The sequence below is a fragment of the Natrix helvetica genome (genome assembly GCF_964273705.1).
Source record: "Natrix helvetica genome assembly, chromosome: 2".
Classification (NCBI taxonomy): domain Eukaryota; kingdom Metazoa; phylum Chordata; class Lepidosauria; order Squamata; family Natricidae; genus Natrix; species Natrix helvetica.
In genome coordinates this window covers 139,456,309-139,473,896 of record NC_138552.1, presented here as the reverse complement: position 1 = coordinate 139,473,896, position 17,588 = coordinate 139,456,309, and the positions used below count along the sequence as shown (strand labels likewise).

Sequence of the window (17,588 nt, the reverse complement as noted above, 5' to 3'; positions counted from 1 at the left end):
CTTAATAAATCTTGATAAATCTTTCTCCTGTCCTTCAAGTTCATTCCCTACTCCCTCTACACAGTTCAACCCCATCTTGAAATGCAAGACTTCCAGGCACTGAGAAAGGACTTTGACAGCATCATCTGGATGGCCTAGGGCAGAGATGTACAATTTTAGCAGAAGGCTGAGGCTGAATCTCTCCCCACTCCCCAAACACCAACTGGAAGCAACAATGGAAGAAGTCAGTGTCTCCTGCTCCCAGTCCCCTCAGTTGGCCCAGAATCAATTATAAAGCCACTGACAGATCAAGAATGGCCAAGACGGGTACACTCCTCCGAACTGAGTTCTTAAGAGGTCTCCCAAAAGTGTGATTAGTGCTACCTCTGTGCTATATCCCAGCCTGAATTCCGACTGCTATGGGTCCAGATAATATACTACAGAGTCTTTTGAAGTTGTAGGCCTACTACCTTCTCGCCTAATTTCCCTAAAGACAGGGGGAACCACTCCATCCTAAAAGGGGACATTTACTACCTCTTGATATAACTAAACATCACCTCCTGAGAGGCCCTAAGTTGCCAGGATGGAGATGAATGCAACTTTCAAGTAGTAGGATTCAATGTCCCACAGATAACCAGACAAAACTATACACTTCAATGAAGAAAAGCTTTTATCCTGCCATAGCATGGGCTAATTCAGGCTTATAATAATGTATAATAATGTGAGGCTATTACCATAGAACCGTTCTGCTTCTTAAATTGACATATGTAAGAAATTGAAATATTGCTGTTTTTAATTTATATTCTACAAAGTTTTTCCATCAATGAGAAAGACAGAAAAGCCATAAATATTTTTGAATAGCAATAAAAAGAAACGTCTGCTTGAAAACCCTTCCAATCTTATTTAAAGTGTTGTAATTAATAAATGGGTATGGCTCTATATATTGTTGAAAGCGGATTGGGTTTTTAGTATTTATTATACTGAAATGAATGATTGACATAAACCCCATGTATATTGGCTCAGAAGTGAGTTTCTGTTAATTTAATGGCACTTATTCTAGGAATTTTTAAATGCTAATGCTAATTTTTGAATAGTCTAGTGCTTGAGGTTGACCACAGTAACCACATATGCATAGTTTCAAATAGTTGTGTTCCTGCAGCAGACAAAGAAATAAACCAAGGGGCAGTAACCTTTTTGGGGATTAAGGCACACACAGTACTTAAAATAAATGACTGGCCTCCAAAGGTCTTGACACTGATTTAATTGAAGTTATTAATCATTTTTTGTTCATTGCTGTGGGGAGAGTGCTTTAGCTACCAAATTAAAATGTTTTAAGCCTGCACTAGGCTTAGTTCACTATTTTAGGCATATGTAAATGAAAGTGAACAAAAATCATGTTGCCAAAATCTAATTTTCAGCAGTGGAATTTGGGAGATCTGGAAATATAAAAATCGAATTGGACTCCAGGTTACTGATTACTGTCATAGGCCATAGTTTTACAAACCACAATGGTCAAGTCTACATATTGACCTTGGTCTTGGGCAGCTGTTGGCAATAAGATTCATCCATGCCATCTGATGAAAGCTCTCCCAACAAATTCTCTTAATGGTTCCCCAATGTTTTCCCATAGAAAGCCATACGTTATGGAATGACTTCCTTCTTGAGGTCAAATAACCATTCACCCTAATGTCCTTCTAGAAACTACTGGTAGTAAAAAATAAATAAATTAGAGACCTTTTGGGAGATGAGTGTTATTTGTACCATTCCTTCTTTCTATTTATTACCTTACTTTTATTATTATTTTATTGTTGTAAATAAGGCTAATACGGTTTAATATGAACAAAAGAACATGTGGGTTAGAGTTTTACATACACTAAACAGCCTGTAGTCACAAGGAGTAAATAGCATACAATGTGGATATACACCTGATCAAAACAAATACGTTAAATCAGAATTAAGCTCCCATTCTTCTGCATTCATCTGATGGGCTGGCTGCTAAAGCAAGGTCATGGCACACATTTGAAAGTAGATCAGGAAGACTGTAATTGGTGTGTGTGTTTGTCTGTCTGGCAAGAACAAAGAATGCTTATCAACAGGAAATATGCACGTGTAAAGCTTGTAGCAATTATGGGTAGTTAGAAAGTTGATAAAAGTAACAAGGATTAGACAACTTGCAGACCTCAGCTAAAAGTTAGGAATGGAGATGGCCGGCAGCAAATGGAATGTCTATTAGATACCTCCTGGAGCATTCATTAGCCAAGACTTAGGAATGGGGCAGCTATAGACCAATAGAACAAATTGTAGAATTATTGCTGAAATGTTTATTAGAGGATATTTCTTATTATTTCACCTTGTCCCGCCTTCTCCTTTAGTGAAAATGTATAAAGCTTACTTAATCCTTTGTTCTTGGTTCTTGGCCTTTTGACCAGGAACCCTTTTCCTTGGAGTACTTCAATAAAAAGCAATCAGAAAACCTGCACCTCGTGTCTGGCATCCATCATTGGCTTCGGCACCAGGCTCAGACCTGAATTGGGGACAACACCTCTGCATTGTGATTAAAACAAATCATAATAACATGCCCAAACAAAGGACCTGAAAGGAATCTACACTGGTGGATTTGTGCTAAGTCTAGATTTATTAAGGAATCATAGAATCATAGGGCTGGAAGGGTTATCAGAGGTCTTCTAGTCCAATCCCTTGCCCATGGCAAAAGACCTTATCATCCCAGGTAATCTCTTCTTGAAAACCTTCAGTAATGGAGCACTCCAAACTCTGGAAGGAAAACTGTTCCATTGGTTAATTGTTCCGTCAGGAAATTTCTCCTAAGTTCCAGGTAGGATATCTCTTTAACCAGCATCCACCCATTGCTTCCTGTCCTGCCCTTCTTATTACAGAATAAATCAACGCTCTCCTCCCTGTATGATTTTTCCTGCAGTCCCCTTATCATTTTCGTTGCTCTACTTTGCATTCTGGTTTGCCTATCATTACTTCCATTTAGGAATTCCAGCTAAGCTTCCAAGAAATCAAAGGACTGCACAGAATGCAGTTGGAAAATAATGGCCCTGATGCAAACAATATAATCTCTGTTTCCGCTTTGATTTTATATAATCTATGCATGAAAATAATACATTTGCATAGTTGCTACATGAACACTATTTTTTTACAAGTGAATGAAAACAGTCCTGTAAAACTCTTATTTCTTTCCAAATAAAATTCAACTTCTAAAAGCATCTAGTTTCATTTTTTTAAGCAAACTATCTATTTTTGTCCCTGTCCACTGTTTTTCCTAAGTACTTTGCCCAGCATTCATTATGGAATTCATGCAAACACTTTGTAGCCTTTCTACTTTAATGGATGGAAAGGTAGATAGAAGGATGGATGATGCCCCCCCCCCCAACTATAGATGAGCATCCAGGTTTCTTAAGGCACAGGGAAATTTAAGGCACAGTTTCTTAAGACACAGGGAGGCTTGCCAATCAAGTTTTATTGCTTGGCATATTATATGAGAATCCCATATGTATATGCCATTATGTCTTTTTATTACGTGTGATAAAAATTGCGTGTAATAATCAAACCAAGGTTTAGGATTACACAACACCAATCAATTATATGTGTGTTGTGTGTTTCAAAACAAGACCACGGTTAATAAAATGCAAAGTTATAAAAAAAACAGAGTACAGTACAGCTGTACTTCGAGGCAGGCGGACGCCTCGAGAAAGGAAAAAGGCAAATCCACCCGCTTTGCGCTCTTCTGGGCTGCAAAGCGCGCGCGTGCGCGCAGACCTCCACGCGCCCCGCCGGAGGGAAGGTCGCCGTGATAATGGGCGCCCTTTGAGCGCAGCCACGCGCGACCTTGGCAACGGCGTTCCACAGGAGAACTTTGCGGGGAGCTGCCATCGCCTCAGCCCGGCGTTTTTCCCGCCAGTGATGGCCATAAGCAGGCGCGAGTCCCCGTCGGGTGGAGTCGCAGCCGAGCCAGCATGTGGAGTCGCCCCCAAAGGGGCGGCTTTTCTCAGCCATTCTGGTTGCCGCTGCTCGTAGCCCGAAACTACCAGGCGGGAGCTCCGTGGTATTAAACCCGGAGGGGAGGTGGGGTCACCACAGGTGAGCGTGAGGCCGAGCGGGAACTTGATTTGTGCCGTCCAGATTCCCTCGTACGCTGAAGTAGAACATGAGGTGGCCGGGCACAGGGGCAGCCCTTCATGGGCCGGCAGCCAATTCGCTTGGAAACCGGGCACTTTGCCGTCTGTGGAGACTGAAAGGAGCGCTTCCTTTGCGCCCCTTCCTCCCTGTATGCCCCTATCCGATGAGTGACCGTCCCCCCCAACCTTAGTTTTGCTTGGGAAGGAGAAGGGAAAAAAATGAGGGTGGGAAACCCGGACTCTTCCTCCCTCTTTCCTGCTGTGATCGGGTTGCATCTGTTAAGCTAATTTCTAGTTATTTAATTAATTTCTACGGCTGCCCATCTCAACCCAGGGTCCGGGCAGCTTACAATTCCAAAACAATAAAACGTTTAAACCCGATGAAAACAGCATAGATAGACAGACAGACAAACAGGGGTAATTATCCAATTTAACAGTAAAGCCAAGAGATTGTGCTCTTAACACATTAAGAGCCCCAGAAGCAGGCACATTGCCAAATTTTTAGATCCTTATGGAAGGCCAGTGGGGTTTTGATTCTCCAGAACTAGCTCCACATAGAATATATCTCAGTGTTCACTTTGGGTTGTAAGTAACAAAGAGACCTGCTTCATGGGGTTGTTGAGGGGAAATAGGAAGAGGGAGCATTATATATGTTTGCCTTCTTGAGTTGTTTATAAAAAAATTAAATAAAGAATAATAATACGTAGCTCATCAATTCTGACTAGCTCGTGAATGATTGGAGCTGGCACATTAGCTATAAATGTGCAATCTACTTGCCACAGCTCTTTTGCTGTTCTAAATATTCGACAGAAAAGCTGGTACCTTGAGAATGGTAAGGTGCTCCCTTTCATTTTGCAGGAAATATTTGTAAAACATGATCAGGTGAATTTCTCATTCTGGTCTGAAGTAATGGTGTAACCAACTTCACCTCTGAAAAATAGGCTGAAGCCAGCTTTCTCTAACGTTGGTGTTTTTCAGAAGTGCACCTGTCATGATTCCCATTTAGCAGCGATCTTGGGACTTGATTTAAGAGATTCGTAATTTGATGTATAATAAACTAAAGTTGGGCAAGGCTGGCCAAAGTGAATAAGCCTCCCAGATAATGTTTTATTGTGCATCCATCCACCTCCATTTTTGGTACTGTATTTGGTACTTTTATTTATAATCCTCTTGAATTTTCTATTTTTTCTTTCTGAAAAACAAAGAGAAACGGAACATGTGTTACAGATCGTCCTTCACTTACAACCAGTTGTTTAGCAACTATTGAAAGTTATGAAGAAGCTCCCTATGGATACTCCTTGTGGATACTTATGACTTGATTCTAAACTTCTAAAAACCACCCCCACAATCACATGATTTCTGGCATTTCCTTCTGGTTTTCAGCAAAACTAGCCCATAGCAAACTGCCGCAAAAGTCATAAAATCGGGTTGGTCAAGTGGATGACCTGATTTATGACCATCACAGCTTACAACCATGATGGACAGGCTCCTTGTGATTTTTTTGTTTGTTTGTTTTCTTTATTTAGTATACTGAGAACTTTTAATCTGGAACCACTGTAGTGAAGCCTTCCATATCTGCATGTGGCTTTGATGGGCCAACCAATTTATAGACAATGTGCAGTTGAGTTTGGGGGATTAAGTTAAATAACCTGTATGTATACATTAATTGAAAGGAGCTGTGCTTTGCAGGGTAGCATGGAGAGCATTTGCCTATAAAATAACCAAGAGTCGGACACCACTGAATGGTAAAAAATAACAACAATACATTAATTATTTTATATTTATTAAACAACTTGTATGTATAAAATGCCACTTTTGTTATTCTCAACAGTTCCTGTGTTTTTTTTTCTTCATAGGTAGTCTCTCTGCTGTGTTACACAACGTAAGAAATAAAATACAATGTCAACTATAAAATCTAAATCAGAAGGCTCTGTTCGGTGAGTTATTTTAATTGTAATATAAATGTAACAATAGTTCCATGGCAGCACCCAGTACCCTGAATGTAAAGAACTTCAGATTTCGGTTGCTAGGGCCTCAAGTTAATACTAGATATGTAATAACATATCTACCCAAATATATGAAAATACAGTTTGAGTTCAAGTTAAACTTTTGTGAAAGTATGAATCAATTTAATTAATGTGTGGTTTGTGAGATTTATAAATTCTTGAAATGCTTTGTCATTCCTACCATCTTCATAATTGTTCCATTATATTTTAAAACTTTACAGTTGCTCTAATAAATAAAAATTTACATCTCTCCTAGTAAGCTCTACTTTCTTCCATCAGATTTACCCTAAGTACAGGTGATACCCCTCTTATTTCAGAAATATTAACAGAATTACTAGCTTGTCTTAGTTTTATTTTCAGGGGAGGGGCAAAGATGGACAAATTATAAATAGCATTTTAAGAATACAGTTGTTAAAATGAACTACATATTCTAAGCATGCTTATGCCTGTTCTTTCTTTTTCTGGAGACAAGAAGCATAACTTGCTTTGGTTTCTAGCAAGTAAAAGTACAAACAATAGAAAGATAAGATAAATAATTTGGATTTTCAAGTAACAATACTAATAGTGAGAAAATTAAACCATGCTAACTTAAGTATCACTACAAAAATTATTCCAAATAAACCTTTAAAAAGAACACTGAAAAACCTTATTTTCTAATATAATTGATTTTTATATTTTCTAGATTAATCTCATTTTTACTGTTTGTTAACTTCCAGACAACTTTAGTTGTTGGACAGATTATAAGTACTCTCTTATCAATTAGATAAAATGAGATGAAAGGGATATGGGTTTTGGATACTTGCTAGCATACTTTTCAGGATGCCATTGCTGAATATTTGTGTACATATAAAAAACGGTCTTGGTGACTGGGGAAGGTTTGAATGCCCTAGGAGGGCCCGGATTATTTAAAAATGCACAATTAGTTCAAAGCTCTTTTGTGTGGCAGCACCTACCTGCCCTTGGGGGAATATCTCCGGGAATACCAGCAGTGTGCAGTCTGGGGGAGTGGGGCAAAGCGGATTCAAGTAATGCCAGCAGTGTTGGCACATAAGCATGTAAGGAAGAGTGATCCATTTTTCAAAACATCACAGATATACCTCAAAGGAATTAAGCTTGCAGCCTGATACTGCTTTTGTCAGAAGACACGAAGACCTTAGACTATAGGCTAGATCAGCGATGGCGAACCTTTTTTGGCTCGCGTGACATAAGTGGGGGGAGTGCGGGGGGTCGTGTGCGGGCGTGCCGCACCCATAATGCAACATGCCCCCCAGTGCGCATGCGCGCACAACACGCCCATTTTTGCATGCTTTTTTTCGACCTCCCCAGGCTCCAAAGTGACTTCCGGGTTGCTCGGATGGTCGTTTTAAGAGCTCTGAAGGCTTCAGGGAAGCCTCGGGACGGTCCCTGAACAGGCACGAGACGTGCGTCTCGATCGCCCGGGCTCGGATCGCCTCCGCCGCGTGGCGCCTCGGGCCCGGCGTCCTTGTACCGCTCCGCCCAGCCTCTGCGCACTCGCCAGCGCACTCGCCAGCGCACTCGCCAGCCGCCTCGATCCCTTGCGCCACTCCGCCCAGCCTCTGCGCGCTCGCCCGGCCTTCACATCGCTGCCGCCGCCGCCAGGACAGGCTCGGCCGAAGGGAAGTCCGTCAGGCATTGCCGCCGCGGAGGCCTGACGGACATCCCTTCGGCTGAGCCCGTCCTGGCGGCGGTGGCGGCGGCAGCGATGTGAAGGCCGGGCGAGCGTGCACTCGCCAGCCGCCTCGATCCCTTGCGCCGCTCTGCCCAGCCTCTGCGCGCTTGCCCGGCCTTCACATCGCTACCGCTGGCGAGTGCGCAGAGGCTGGGCGGAGCGGTACAGGGACGCCGGGCCCGAGGCGCCGCGTTCGAGCCGGAGGGGGAAAGGAGAAGGAGAAGGAGGACAACAAAGCCCCCTTCGCTTCCCCCCCCCTTTCGGCTTAATCCTTGCGACGCCCGCGCAAAGCCCCGAGGGGACGGATTCCTGTGCGGGACACATGGCCAGAAGGCCATAGAGTCCCCCCTCCCTCAGCCGTCCAGACGGTCCCTGAAGCCTTTGGAACGCTTAAAATGACGATCCGAGCAACCCGGAAGTCACTTCCGGTTTGCTCGGAGGGTGGTTTTAAGCGTTCCGAAGGCTTCAGGGACGGTCCCTGAAGCCTCCGGGGGGGGCGGGGGAGGCTCTTTTCGCCCTCCCCAGGCTCCTATAAAGCCTCTGGAGCCTGGGGAAGGCGAAAAATAGCTTTTAAAAAGGTGAACTCAGCTGGCCAGCGCGCGCATGCGCACTGGCCAGCTGACAGGGCAGAGCCTCGCGTGCCCTGACAAATGGCTCCGCGTGCCACTTGTGGCACGCGTGCCATAGGTTCGCCATCACGGGGCTTGATTGAAAAATAAAAGACAAAAATTCCTCCCCCCCTGAGTCTTCACAGATGCTTCACCTGTGGAAACTCACTCACCTTGCAAAGATCTCCTCTCTGTCACAGTTTCTTTGCCTGCATTCGCAGAGAACAGAGGCCTAATGTAATGGGAGATCATGTGAGATCAGTAGTGTGAGATCTCACATTATTTTGTTCCTCTAGGCTTCAGCAGCCCTTTGCAAAAAGCCTTTGGTGGCACCAGCAGGTCTTGGAAGGAGCAGGCACATCCCTCCAAAGCTCTGTTTCTACTGGCAAAGAATTTTGCAAAGGGTTGCCGAAGCCTACAGGGGCGCAATCCTTAAGCACTTTGCCGAAGAGAAAGTAGCCTCGTAAGGCTGCATGTGGCCTTCTGCAGCTGTTTTCTCACCAGAAATCAACTTGATGAAGCCCCCGGCGGACAGAAAGCAGCCCCTAAGGCAGCACACTGCTTTCTCTCCTCCGGAGGCCTCAAGCTAATCTCCAGTGAGAAAGCAGCTGCAAAAGACCGCATTCATTATGGGACTGCTTTCTCACCTTGGAAGCCTCGTCAAGCTGATCTCCAGCAAGAAAGTAGCCATGGAAGGCTCCATGTGGCCTTATGGGAATGATTTTTTGCCGCCAGAGGCCTCGTCAAGCCCTTTGCTGATGAGAAAGGAGGGAGCAGGGACAGAAACAGGCTGGGGAGGAGACAGATCTTCATAAGGTAATTCATGCGGTGCGGCAGGATGGGGAGGAAACAATTGTGGGGACCTCAGGGGAGGGAGAATGAGGTATCTGGGGGTCGGGGGATGCCTTGGGTGGTCTGAAGTAGGTGGCCTATTCCCTCACTAGCCCCCCCCCCCCCATGGCCTTCCCCACACCAAGATATCTCATGTGCACTTAACGAGCTGTTCATTTTCCCACATATTAAATTAGTGGATGTGTGAATGAAAGCAGGGAGTGATCTTTATCACAAATTCTTGAGTTACAGATGGAATGGGTAGGATCCATTAGATTCGTAAATCAAGGACTGCAATTCTGTGGCAGAAATCAAGTGACCAAAGGGATTACTGAAGAGGATGCAGGCACACATACTAAATAAGTTAAACTTCCTGAACTGTTTGACAAATTTAAACAACACTAGTCATTTGTCTTTGGTATAAAAGGATATGATTATGTTACCATTGAAGAAGAAATGTTATAATAGCAGCTTGACTAATTAATTCTATGGCAGACCTGAGCTAAAGAAGGAGTCTGAAGTTTCTCTTGATGATGGTGTAGAGGTAGAAGATTCTGATTCAGACTCATGGACAAGGTAAGCTGATAAATTTAAATAAAACACAATATAATAATATTATGAATAACATTTCTCTGTTATTGAGTTGACTTAGTTTAAAAAAGCAAATTAGGATTTTTAAAATGTTTATATTTAGCAAGTGTTTGGACTACTGCAACGCACTGTATATGGGACTATCCTTGAAGAGATTTTGGAAACCTCAATTGGTACAGAGTGTAGTAGTGTAGACAGTTCTTGGATAGGTCATGTTAACCACTATGTGAGCTTCATTGGCTGCCAGTTTGCTTCTAGGTGCAATTCAAGATGTTAGTAATTCAATTTAAAGACAGTCATTGCATGGGTCCAGGTTACTTGAGAAACTGCCTCATCTCATTGGGACTGACCCACTACACCCATGCTGGAAGAAAGAACATATTGCAGGCCCCACAGTCAAGCAATTTTGGCTGGTATGATCCAGGAGGTCTTCTCTACCATGGCTCCTTCCCTTTGGAACATCTTGACCTCTGACATGAGATCAGCTTCCACCCTTCTGACCTTATATAAGGGTCTGAAGACCTGGCTCTGCCAGATGACTTGGGATCCCAATGGCGGAGCATCACACTGGAACTGGTTGATGAATTAAGATCTCTCCCTCCTGCATATCCTGCTCCCTCCCTCTCCATCTTTTAACTACAATTTTACCATTGTAATTTCCATTTTTATTTTTTAGAAATATTTATTTTGTTAGGTGGCTGTGGATAAAGAAGAAGCAGCAGGCTCTCGTGAAGATTCAGCACTTTATTTCCCTTTTTGGTTGCAATGCGATCTGCCAGCAGGCTGCTGGAGCTCTCCATTTATTCAGCTCCGCCAAGCCTGCTGGCCAATGACAGCAGTTTAAACTTCCTGTGGCTTGGTGAACCAATCCGCAGGGACATGCAAATTCTGACTACGTACGTAACACCCCGCCCTCCTTAGTCACGGTAGAGTCCAATCCCTGCCCTACGTAAGTGACATAGACACGCAAGTAGACAGGGTGTTTCAAGTCTCTACTGGACCTGCGCAATTCAATTGCTGGTGGAACGGCCCACGTGGTCGGGGCTGTCGTCTCTCCGGCTCTCTGGGCTTCTGCGGTGGCATCATCCACGGGGAGCTGCTAGTATGCCTGCGTTAAGTCCAGCTTGGCAAATACTTTCCCATTCCCCAGGGAATGGAGCAGATGCTGGACTACTGGCACCTGATATGTGCTCTGCTGGAGGGCTCTATTCAGAGTGCATTTATAGTCAGCGCATGAGTGGACAAAACCATCTGGCTTCACAGGGGTGACTATCGGGATCTCCCAGGTGGCATGGTCAATCGGCACCAGGATGCCTCGAGCAATGAGTTTGTCCAATTGCTCGTCCACCATGGGCCGTAGAGCAACGAGGCTCTTTAGTGCTTGAGCCTGATAGGGGTTACACTGTGGTCTAGGTTAAATGTAATGGGTTTCCCCGTATATTTACCTAGTCCCCCATCGAACACACCCTGAATTCCATCAGCAGCTGGTCTAGTTCAGTGCAGGAGATGTGGTTTAGTCTTGTGATGCCAAGTCCTAGGATCTTGAACCACTCTATGCCCAACAATGATGGTTGGTTGCTTGTCACCACCGTGAGAGGTAGCCATCCATGGAACTCATTGAAGCTCACCTTGACTTCCATCCTGCCCAACACCTGGATGCTGTTCCCTTGAAAATCCCTCAGGTAGACATTTTGCGGTTTGAGCAGTTTCCTTTTGGGTTTAGGCACTTGAGGGTCAGCCAGGAGATGATGGTGAAGTACGACCCTGTGTCCAATTCTATCTGGCAAGGACTACCCTCAATGGTAACGGTGGTGTGGAACTTCTTCCCCTTGTATGCATCGGAGTGGCCCACAGTGGTATGGTGGATGTCTCTGAACATGCAGTATTGGTCATTGCGGCGCTTATTTCTCTGTTGGCCCGGTCTGGGATGCTCCTGCCTTTCTGGGTTCCTGTGGCGTTGGGTTGGGACGGTGTGGGCTGTGTGGCTCTGCAAGCTTCAGCTATGTGGCCCTTCCATTGGCAGCGTTGGCAGATCGCCTCTTTAAAACGGCAAGCTGAGTGAGCACGGAACTCCATGCAGCCTGAACAGCGTGGCTGTTTATTATCATATTACCTGGGGTTTGGTTACCACTCTGGGTAGATGCGATGGATTCTGTCACCATCTTCCCATTCGTTCTCATTCTCCGGAGCCTTCCTGGCCCAGTCACACTCCCTTTGTGGTGATGGACCCCATTTGCCTTCCTGATGTCCACTGTGGAGTTGTCTGAGGACTCTGCAGCTCTCACCACCTCTACCACATTCTTGAAGTTGACCCCTCTCTGAAGCAAGAGTTTCTTTTGTAGGGACAGGTCTCTCATCCCCAGGATAATCCGGTCCCTCATCATCTCTTCTGGATGTATAAATTCACATTTCGTGGCGATCTCCCTGAGGCTGGCCACGAAATCGTTGACTATTTCCCCCTCCCGTTGGCACCGGTGGTAGAATTTGTTTCGGCTTACCATGGGGTGGTAGACAGGGCGTAGTAATCCTCTAAAGCGTTTTGCAGAGTCATCCAGAAAATGGATTCTACGTTTGCGGAGGCGATGAGCGTCTGTGCTATCTTGTAGTCTTTGTTCCACAGTAGGTGAGGAATACGGCACGCTTGTGGTTGTCTGGCAAATCTTGGAAATTGTTTGCCTCCAGGAACATCCAAAATCTCCCCATGTATGTGTGCCAGTCTTCCGTGTGTGGGTCGAAGATTGCTGGTGTGGGGGATGTTTGCAACGGCATCCTGGTGCTGGCCGATGCAGGGTGGTGTCCTTGCTGTAAAATGGCCACATATGCCACGAGGTGGATAGTCAAATCCCACCTTCATCGCCAGTGTTAGATGGCTGCGGATAAAGAAGAGGCAGCAGGCTTTTGTAAAGATTCAGCACTTTATTTCCCTATTTGGTTGTAATGTAATCTGTCGGCAGGCTGCCGGAGCCCTTCATTTATTCAGCTCCGACAAGCCTGCTAGCCAATGATAGCAATTTAAACTTTCTGCAGCTTGGCGAAACAATCCACGGGGGCATGCAAATTACAGCTATGTCCATACGTCTGTAACATATTTTTTTTATGAATTTTAATGCTATAGGCCACCCACGGTCACTTTGAAATGAGATGGCAAATAAATCTAATCAAGCAATCAATCAACCCAAATAGTGGACCCCACAAAACTTCACAGAATTATGTATGCATTTATTTATGAAATGTATAGGCCACCCCATATTATATACAGTAAATTCCTTGTCAATATGTACCAAAATGGCAATAAAGTCACAGAAGGTTGTAAAAGTATGTATAAAGGGAAAATGTGGCCAGTGACGGGGGTAAGATCCAGTACAGATCAGAAGAGATTAAACATTTGATCATGCATGGAATGTTGGTTTCACTGATTGAAGAAGACTAGTGTTTGAAAATATATCATATTTGTTCCTGTCCTTTTCGGTTTATCATTTCATTTAAATTTAAAGTGCATTTAGTTTTTAAAATGTGCCGTTTTGTTAGTTCCTGTCAAATGGTGGTTCTGAAAAATAAAAAGCACTTCCCAAATTGGTAGTGTAGTTATGAGACTCTGTAGCAAATAACTATAAATAGTAAAATAACATTGAAAAATTAATTACACAATTAACATTAGAACCATAGGAAAATAATATAACAAATTTCAGACTCTAGTTCTAGGTTGTTTGTTAATAGAAGGATATGCAAGGGACAATGTATTTTTGGATAAGAAACACAGGCTTTTCTGTTTTGCAGGCATAGTTGATCTATGCAGCTGAATCCATGGTGTAAGCACTCACTTGGTTTTCTTATTTATTTTATTTATTAGATTTTTTTATCCCACCTTTATTACTTTATAAACAACTCAAGGTGGTGAACATAAATACGCCTTCCCTCTACTTTCTCCATAACAATAATCCTGCCTGGGCTGAGAGCGACTGGGGCAAAATCACCCAGCTGGCTTTCATGGCTAAGGCAGGACTAGAATTTTCATTCTCCTGGTTTCTAGCCTGGTTTTTTGACTGCTAGACCAAACTTACTTTCTTTCTTGATGGAATCCTGTTTGTTCTTTTTTTGATAGAGTTCTATTAATGAATAAAATCTATAAATGTCAATTTAGTTATCTTTTAAAGCTTGGATTCAAAAATCCTTGAGACAAAATAAACAATTGGCTACTTTGACGAATTATAAAAAAAATAAAAAGGATTGCTCGGAAGATTTAACTAGTACCTAGCAGGCCTAGAAATATAAGTGTTACTGGGGGTATAATTCTATCTATTCAAATTTTTATTGGTTGTAAAAAAATTTCCAGGGAAAAAGGGTTAGAGGGTTAGAGAAGCCCCCCCAGGTCTTGCAACTTATACAAACAATGATAGAAAAAAAATCAACATTTACCTAAGAATTAGCAGTTTTAAATTTGGCACAAAATCACCAGTTTGTTTCAATCATTTGTTTAGTATCACTTCCATAGAAATACATTGTAGCAACAATTGCAATAGTGTTCCAAGTCACTTTTGTGATCTGAGTCTTCTAGCTATTGCATCCTCTCTCTCATCCACCGGCTGAGCCTCAGCCCCTCCCTCCTTTGTTTTTTGTGTAACATCCCCCATTTCACCTAAAAGAGCACTGTGTTTTTTAGCAAAAGCCTCTGCTTCCACTGGTGTGTGAATTCTAATTCTGCTGCCCTCCCAAAAAATCAGCATGCCTTCTGGAAATAGCCATTTAAACCAGACCCCATTGTTATATAATTTTTTTGCTAAGAAGGAATATTTCCTTCTATTATCTCTTACACTGGGGGTATAATTCTAGACTGTCTTTTAAGTGCAATAGAAATTTCTGTATTATTGATACCACTACAGTATTTAAACTTGATCAGGGAGTACTAATATAATTCTCTTTTGTAAGTTTGATTTGTTCCTTGAAATCTTAGTCAAAATCGTTAACAATTTTTCTTTTACTCCCTTTCTCCACTAATTATTCAGCAAGATGAAAAAAAAGATATCTCCATGTGTGATGTCTCTTGGATTCAGGTAAATATTATGTTTACATGAAATATAATTAAGTACAAGGAAAGAATTGTACAGTGAATTTTTCCCTTTCTATTACCACAAATTTACTGTATCAGAATGTATTGCTCATAATGTATACATTTTTTTATAAATCATGTTTTTTTCAGTAAGTCAGTTTGTTGGATTCATTCAATTATTAAACCATAATTTATAATTTACAATCCATGGAGTAGCTACACATGACACACATAATATGAAACTATATTATGGTGTAACACAATGTAAGAAGTCTACAATGCACATGCCTCCAGCATATATAACTTTGGAGACACTGTCTATGTTTGCATTAATAACATAATTGACTGGATTTTTTAATGTCTTTTCAACTGTTTTAATATACACACGGGCAGGTTGTACATCACACTTGTCGCTCTCCAACACCTTGTCATTCCACTACTGAATTGATAGGGTTTGATAAGACAATTTTCTTTCCAAAATAAGCATCCCCAGAATTTATTTATCTACAGCTCTCATTATCAAAAACTGTAGTTAATGATAACTAGAGATTACAGAAGATGTGGTCCAAAACCAATTGGATCTCCACATCTCAACAGAAAAACAACAAGTATAGAATTATGACTTGCATTCTTTTTGTTTTGAAATAATCTTATATTTCTCATGTCCCTTGCACCTGCAGATTTTTTGGTGTGGTGCTTATTTTTGTGGATGTTTCACTTGTGATTCTTTCTCTGTTGATTGATGAAGAACGTGAAGCTGTTGAATCCATGATTGCAAACCTCTCTTTCAGCATAGCGCTATTTTTCTTCGTAGATGTATTCCTGCAAGTGTTTATTGAAGGGTAAGAGCATCTGTGCACATAGAAATTTGCTGATTCTTACAGGCACCTTGATGGAATGAAATGTGGGAATTTAGAACTAGCCCTAAGGATTGAAGGGAGATCTATATATTCTTATAGTAGAATTGTACTGGGAATAAAATGTTTTAAATATTATTTTTATAAAAGTTTTTATTTTTATTTTCAAAACAAACACAACACATCCTTCTTTTCATACTGTAGAAAGTGTATCAGTTGGTTACAAAAAGGCTTTCGTGCATCTCTTCCACAGTCAACAAACATAATTCATATTAACTCAAGTATTTTAACTCAGATATTTATACATGTTACCATCATCATACCTCCATTTTCATTTGACTATAATTGTTTAAACGTCCTTCATCATAAAATATACCAAGATTTAATACATAACCACATACTGGCATTTCATTTACTATTTCTAAAATCCTCCAATAACACTGGATCCTTATGTCCTATTCTAGCTAAACATCCATAATATTTAATAACAAAGTTTTCTAATTCGTCTTTCCAAATCACTGTTTACAATTTACATCCCATTTCCTTATGTTGTACCCATACATATATATACGTTGTTATCATTATCCCTCCTTTATTTGACTATATCCTGTATCATATCATTTTTCCCCCTAATAATCAAGACTTAACTGAATCTAACTTAATTCTTTTTTAATTACCCTTTATATAATCATCCAAAGGATTTCTAATCTTCCTTTCATGGGTACCATTCAATATTCATATCCAATTATTACTTATCATAACACTAAACATTGTATACATTATTATCATTATTTATTTAACTATATCTATTGTCACTAAATTTCACTAAGTTTAACTAGTTTTAAATTATACTCTTCCATCTATCAACCTGTATCTTTCCAGTAGCAAAACAGTCTCATATCTTCTGCCATTTGTGGTGTCAGTCCTCTAATCATCTCCTCAATCAACTTTGTATGGACTCCTCTTAGCAACTCTTTGCTTATAAAATCTCATGTGATTTCGATACCCTTCTTCTGTTTCCTTAATCAGGTTATCTTTGATTGTCGGTATTGTTATCAATGATATTGCTATAAAATTTCTCTCTTTAAATCCATAAATTCTTTTGTTTTCTCTTCTTCTGTATCTTGCCATCTGGGGTAAATTTCCCCTCCATTTAATTCCTCTTGCAGTATTCCACTCTTTCCCTTTTCAGAGACAAACCAATCACCATAAATATCAGCAATTTTAATTTCTTTATATTCATTTTCCTCTTCAATTTTTAGGATTTTAACTGCCACTTTTTCCATTTGAGAAACATCTTCAACTTCTTCATCATATTTTACTGTTAGATGCACTAAGTCTTCCAACTTCTTCTCTATCCTCTCACATGTATCTGATAATTTCTGTATTTCTGAGAATATCTTTTGAAGACTTAAAACTTCTTTCTGCTGTTGAAATTGTGCCATTATCTCCAGCTAACAAACACTGCTGCTCTAGCTTAGAAGGTTTTTACAGGATTAAGCATAAATTCACAATAACATTTCATTTTCACCTTTCTCTGGTTAGAAATATACTTCAAAGGAACATCTGTGTGCTTTTCTTCTTATCACTCTCTATAAACAAGCAGTGAGACCTTGAAGTGCCAAGCCAGGATAATCAGTGGAAAAAAATGTTTTGTTTCCAATACACAAACCTCTAGCCTCTGAGTAGCAGTGTTATTGTTGCAATGTTGCAATTTTCTTTGTTTCTTTTTGTATCTTTTTTGTATTTCAAGTTTAAAAAAAGTCCAATTCTTCAATGAGTTAGAAAAACACCCACAGTAGTGAAAAAGGAGAATTTTAGTCCATAAATTACAGAG

The 17,588-nt window shown here is 41.5% G+C and overlaps 1 protein-coding gene across 1 annotated transcript in view; it reads left to right on the top strand.

Annotated features, from left to right (window-relative positions):
- Positions 1–6,020: 6,020 nt before the first annotated feature.
- LOC309387208 (phosphatidylinositol 3,4,5-trisphosphate 3-phosphatase TPTE2-like) overlaps positions 6,021–17,588 on the top strand; it is a gene marked incomplete at its 5' end in the record, with an annotated part of 41,299 nt that continues 29,731 nt past the window's right edge. The window contains 4 exons of the mRNA XM_081943534.1: positions 6,021–6,058; positions 9,752–9,832; positions 14,851–14,898; positions 15,575–15,736. Of these exons, the coding sequence (XP_081799660.1) occupies positions 6,021–6,058; positions 9,752–9,832; positions 14,851–14,898; positions 15,575–15,736 (329 nt within the window). The remainder of the gene's footprint in view (positions 6,059–9,751; positions 9,833–14,850; positions 14,899–15,574; positions 15,737–17,588) is intronic.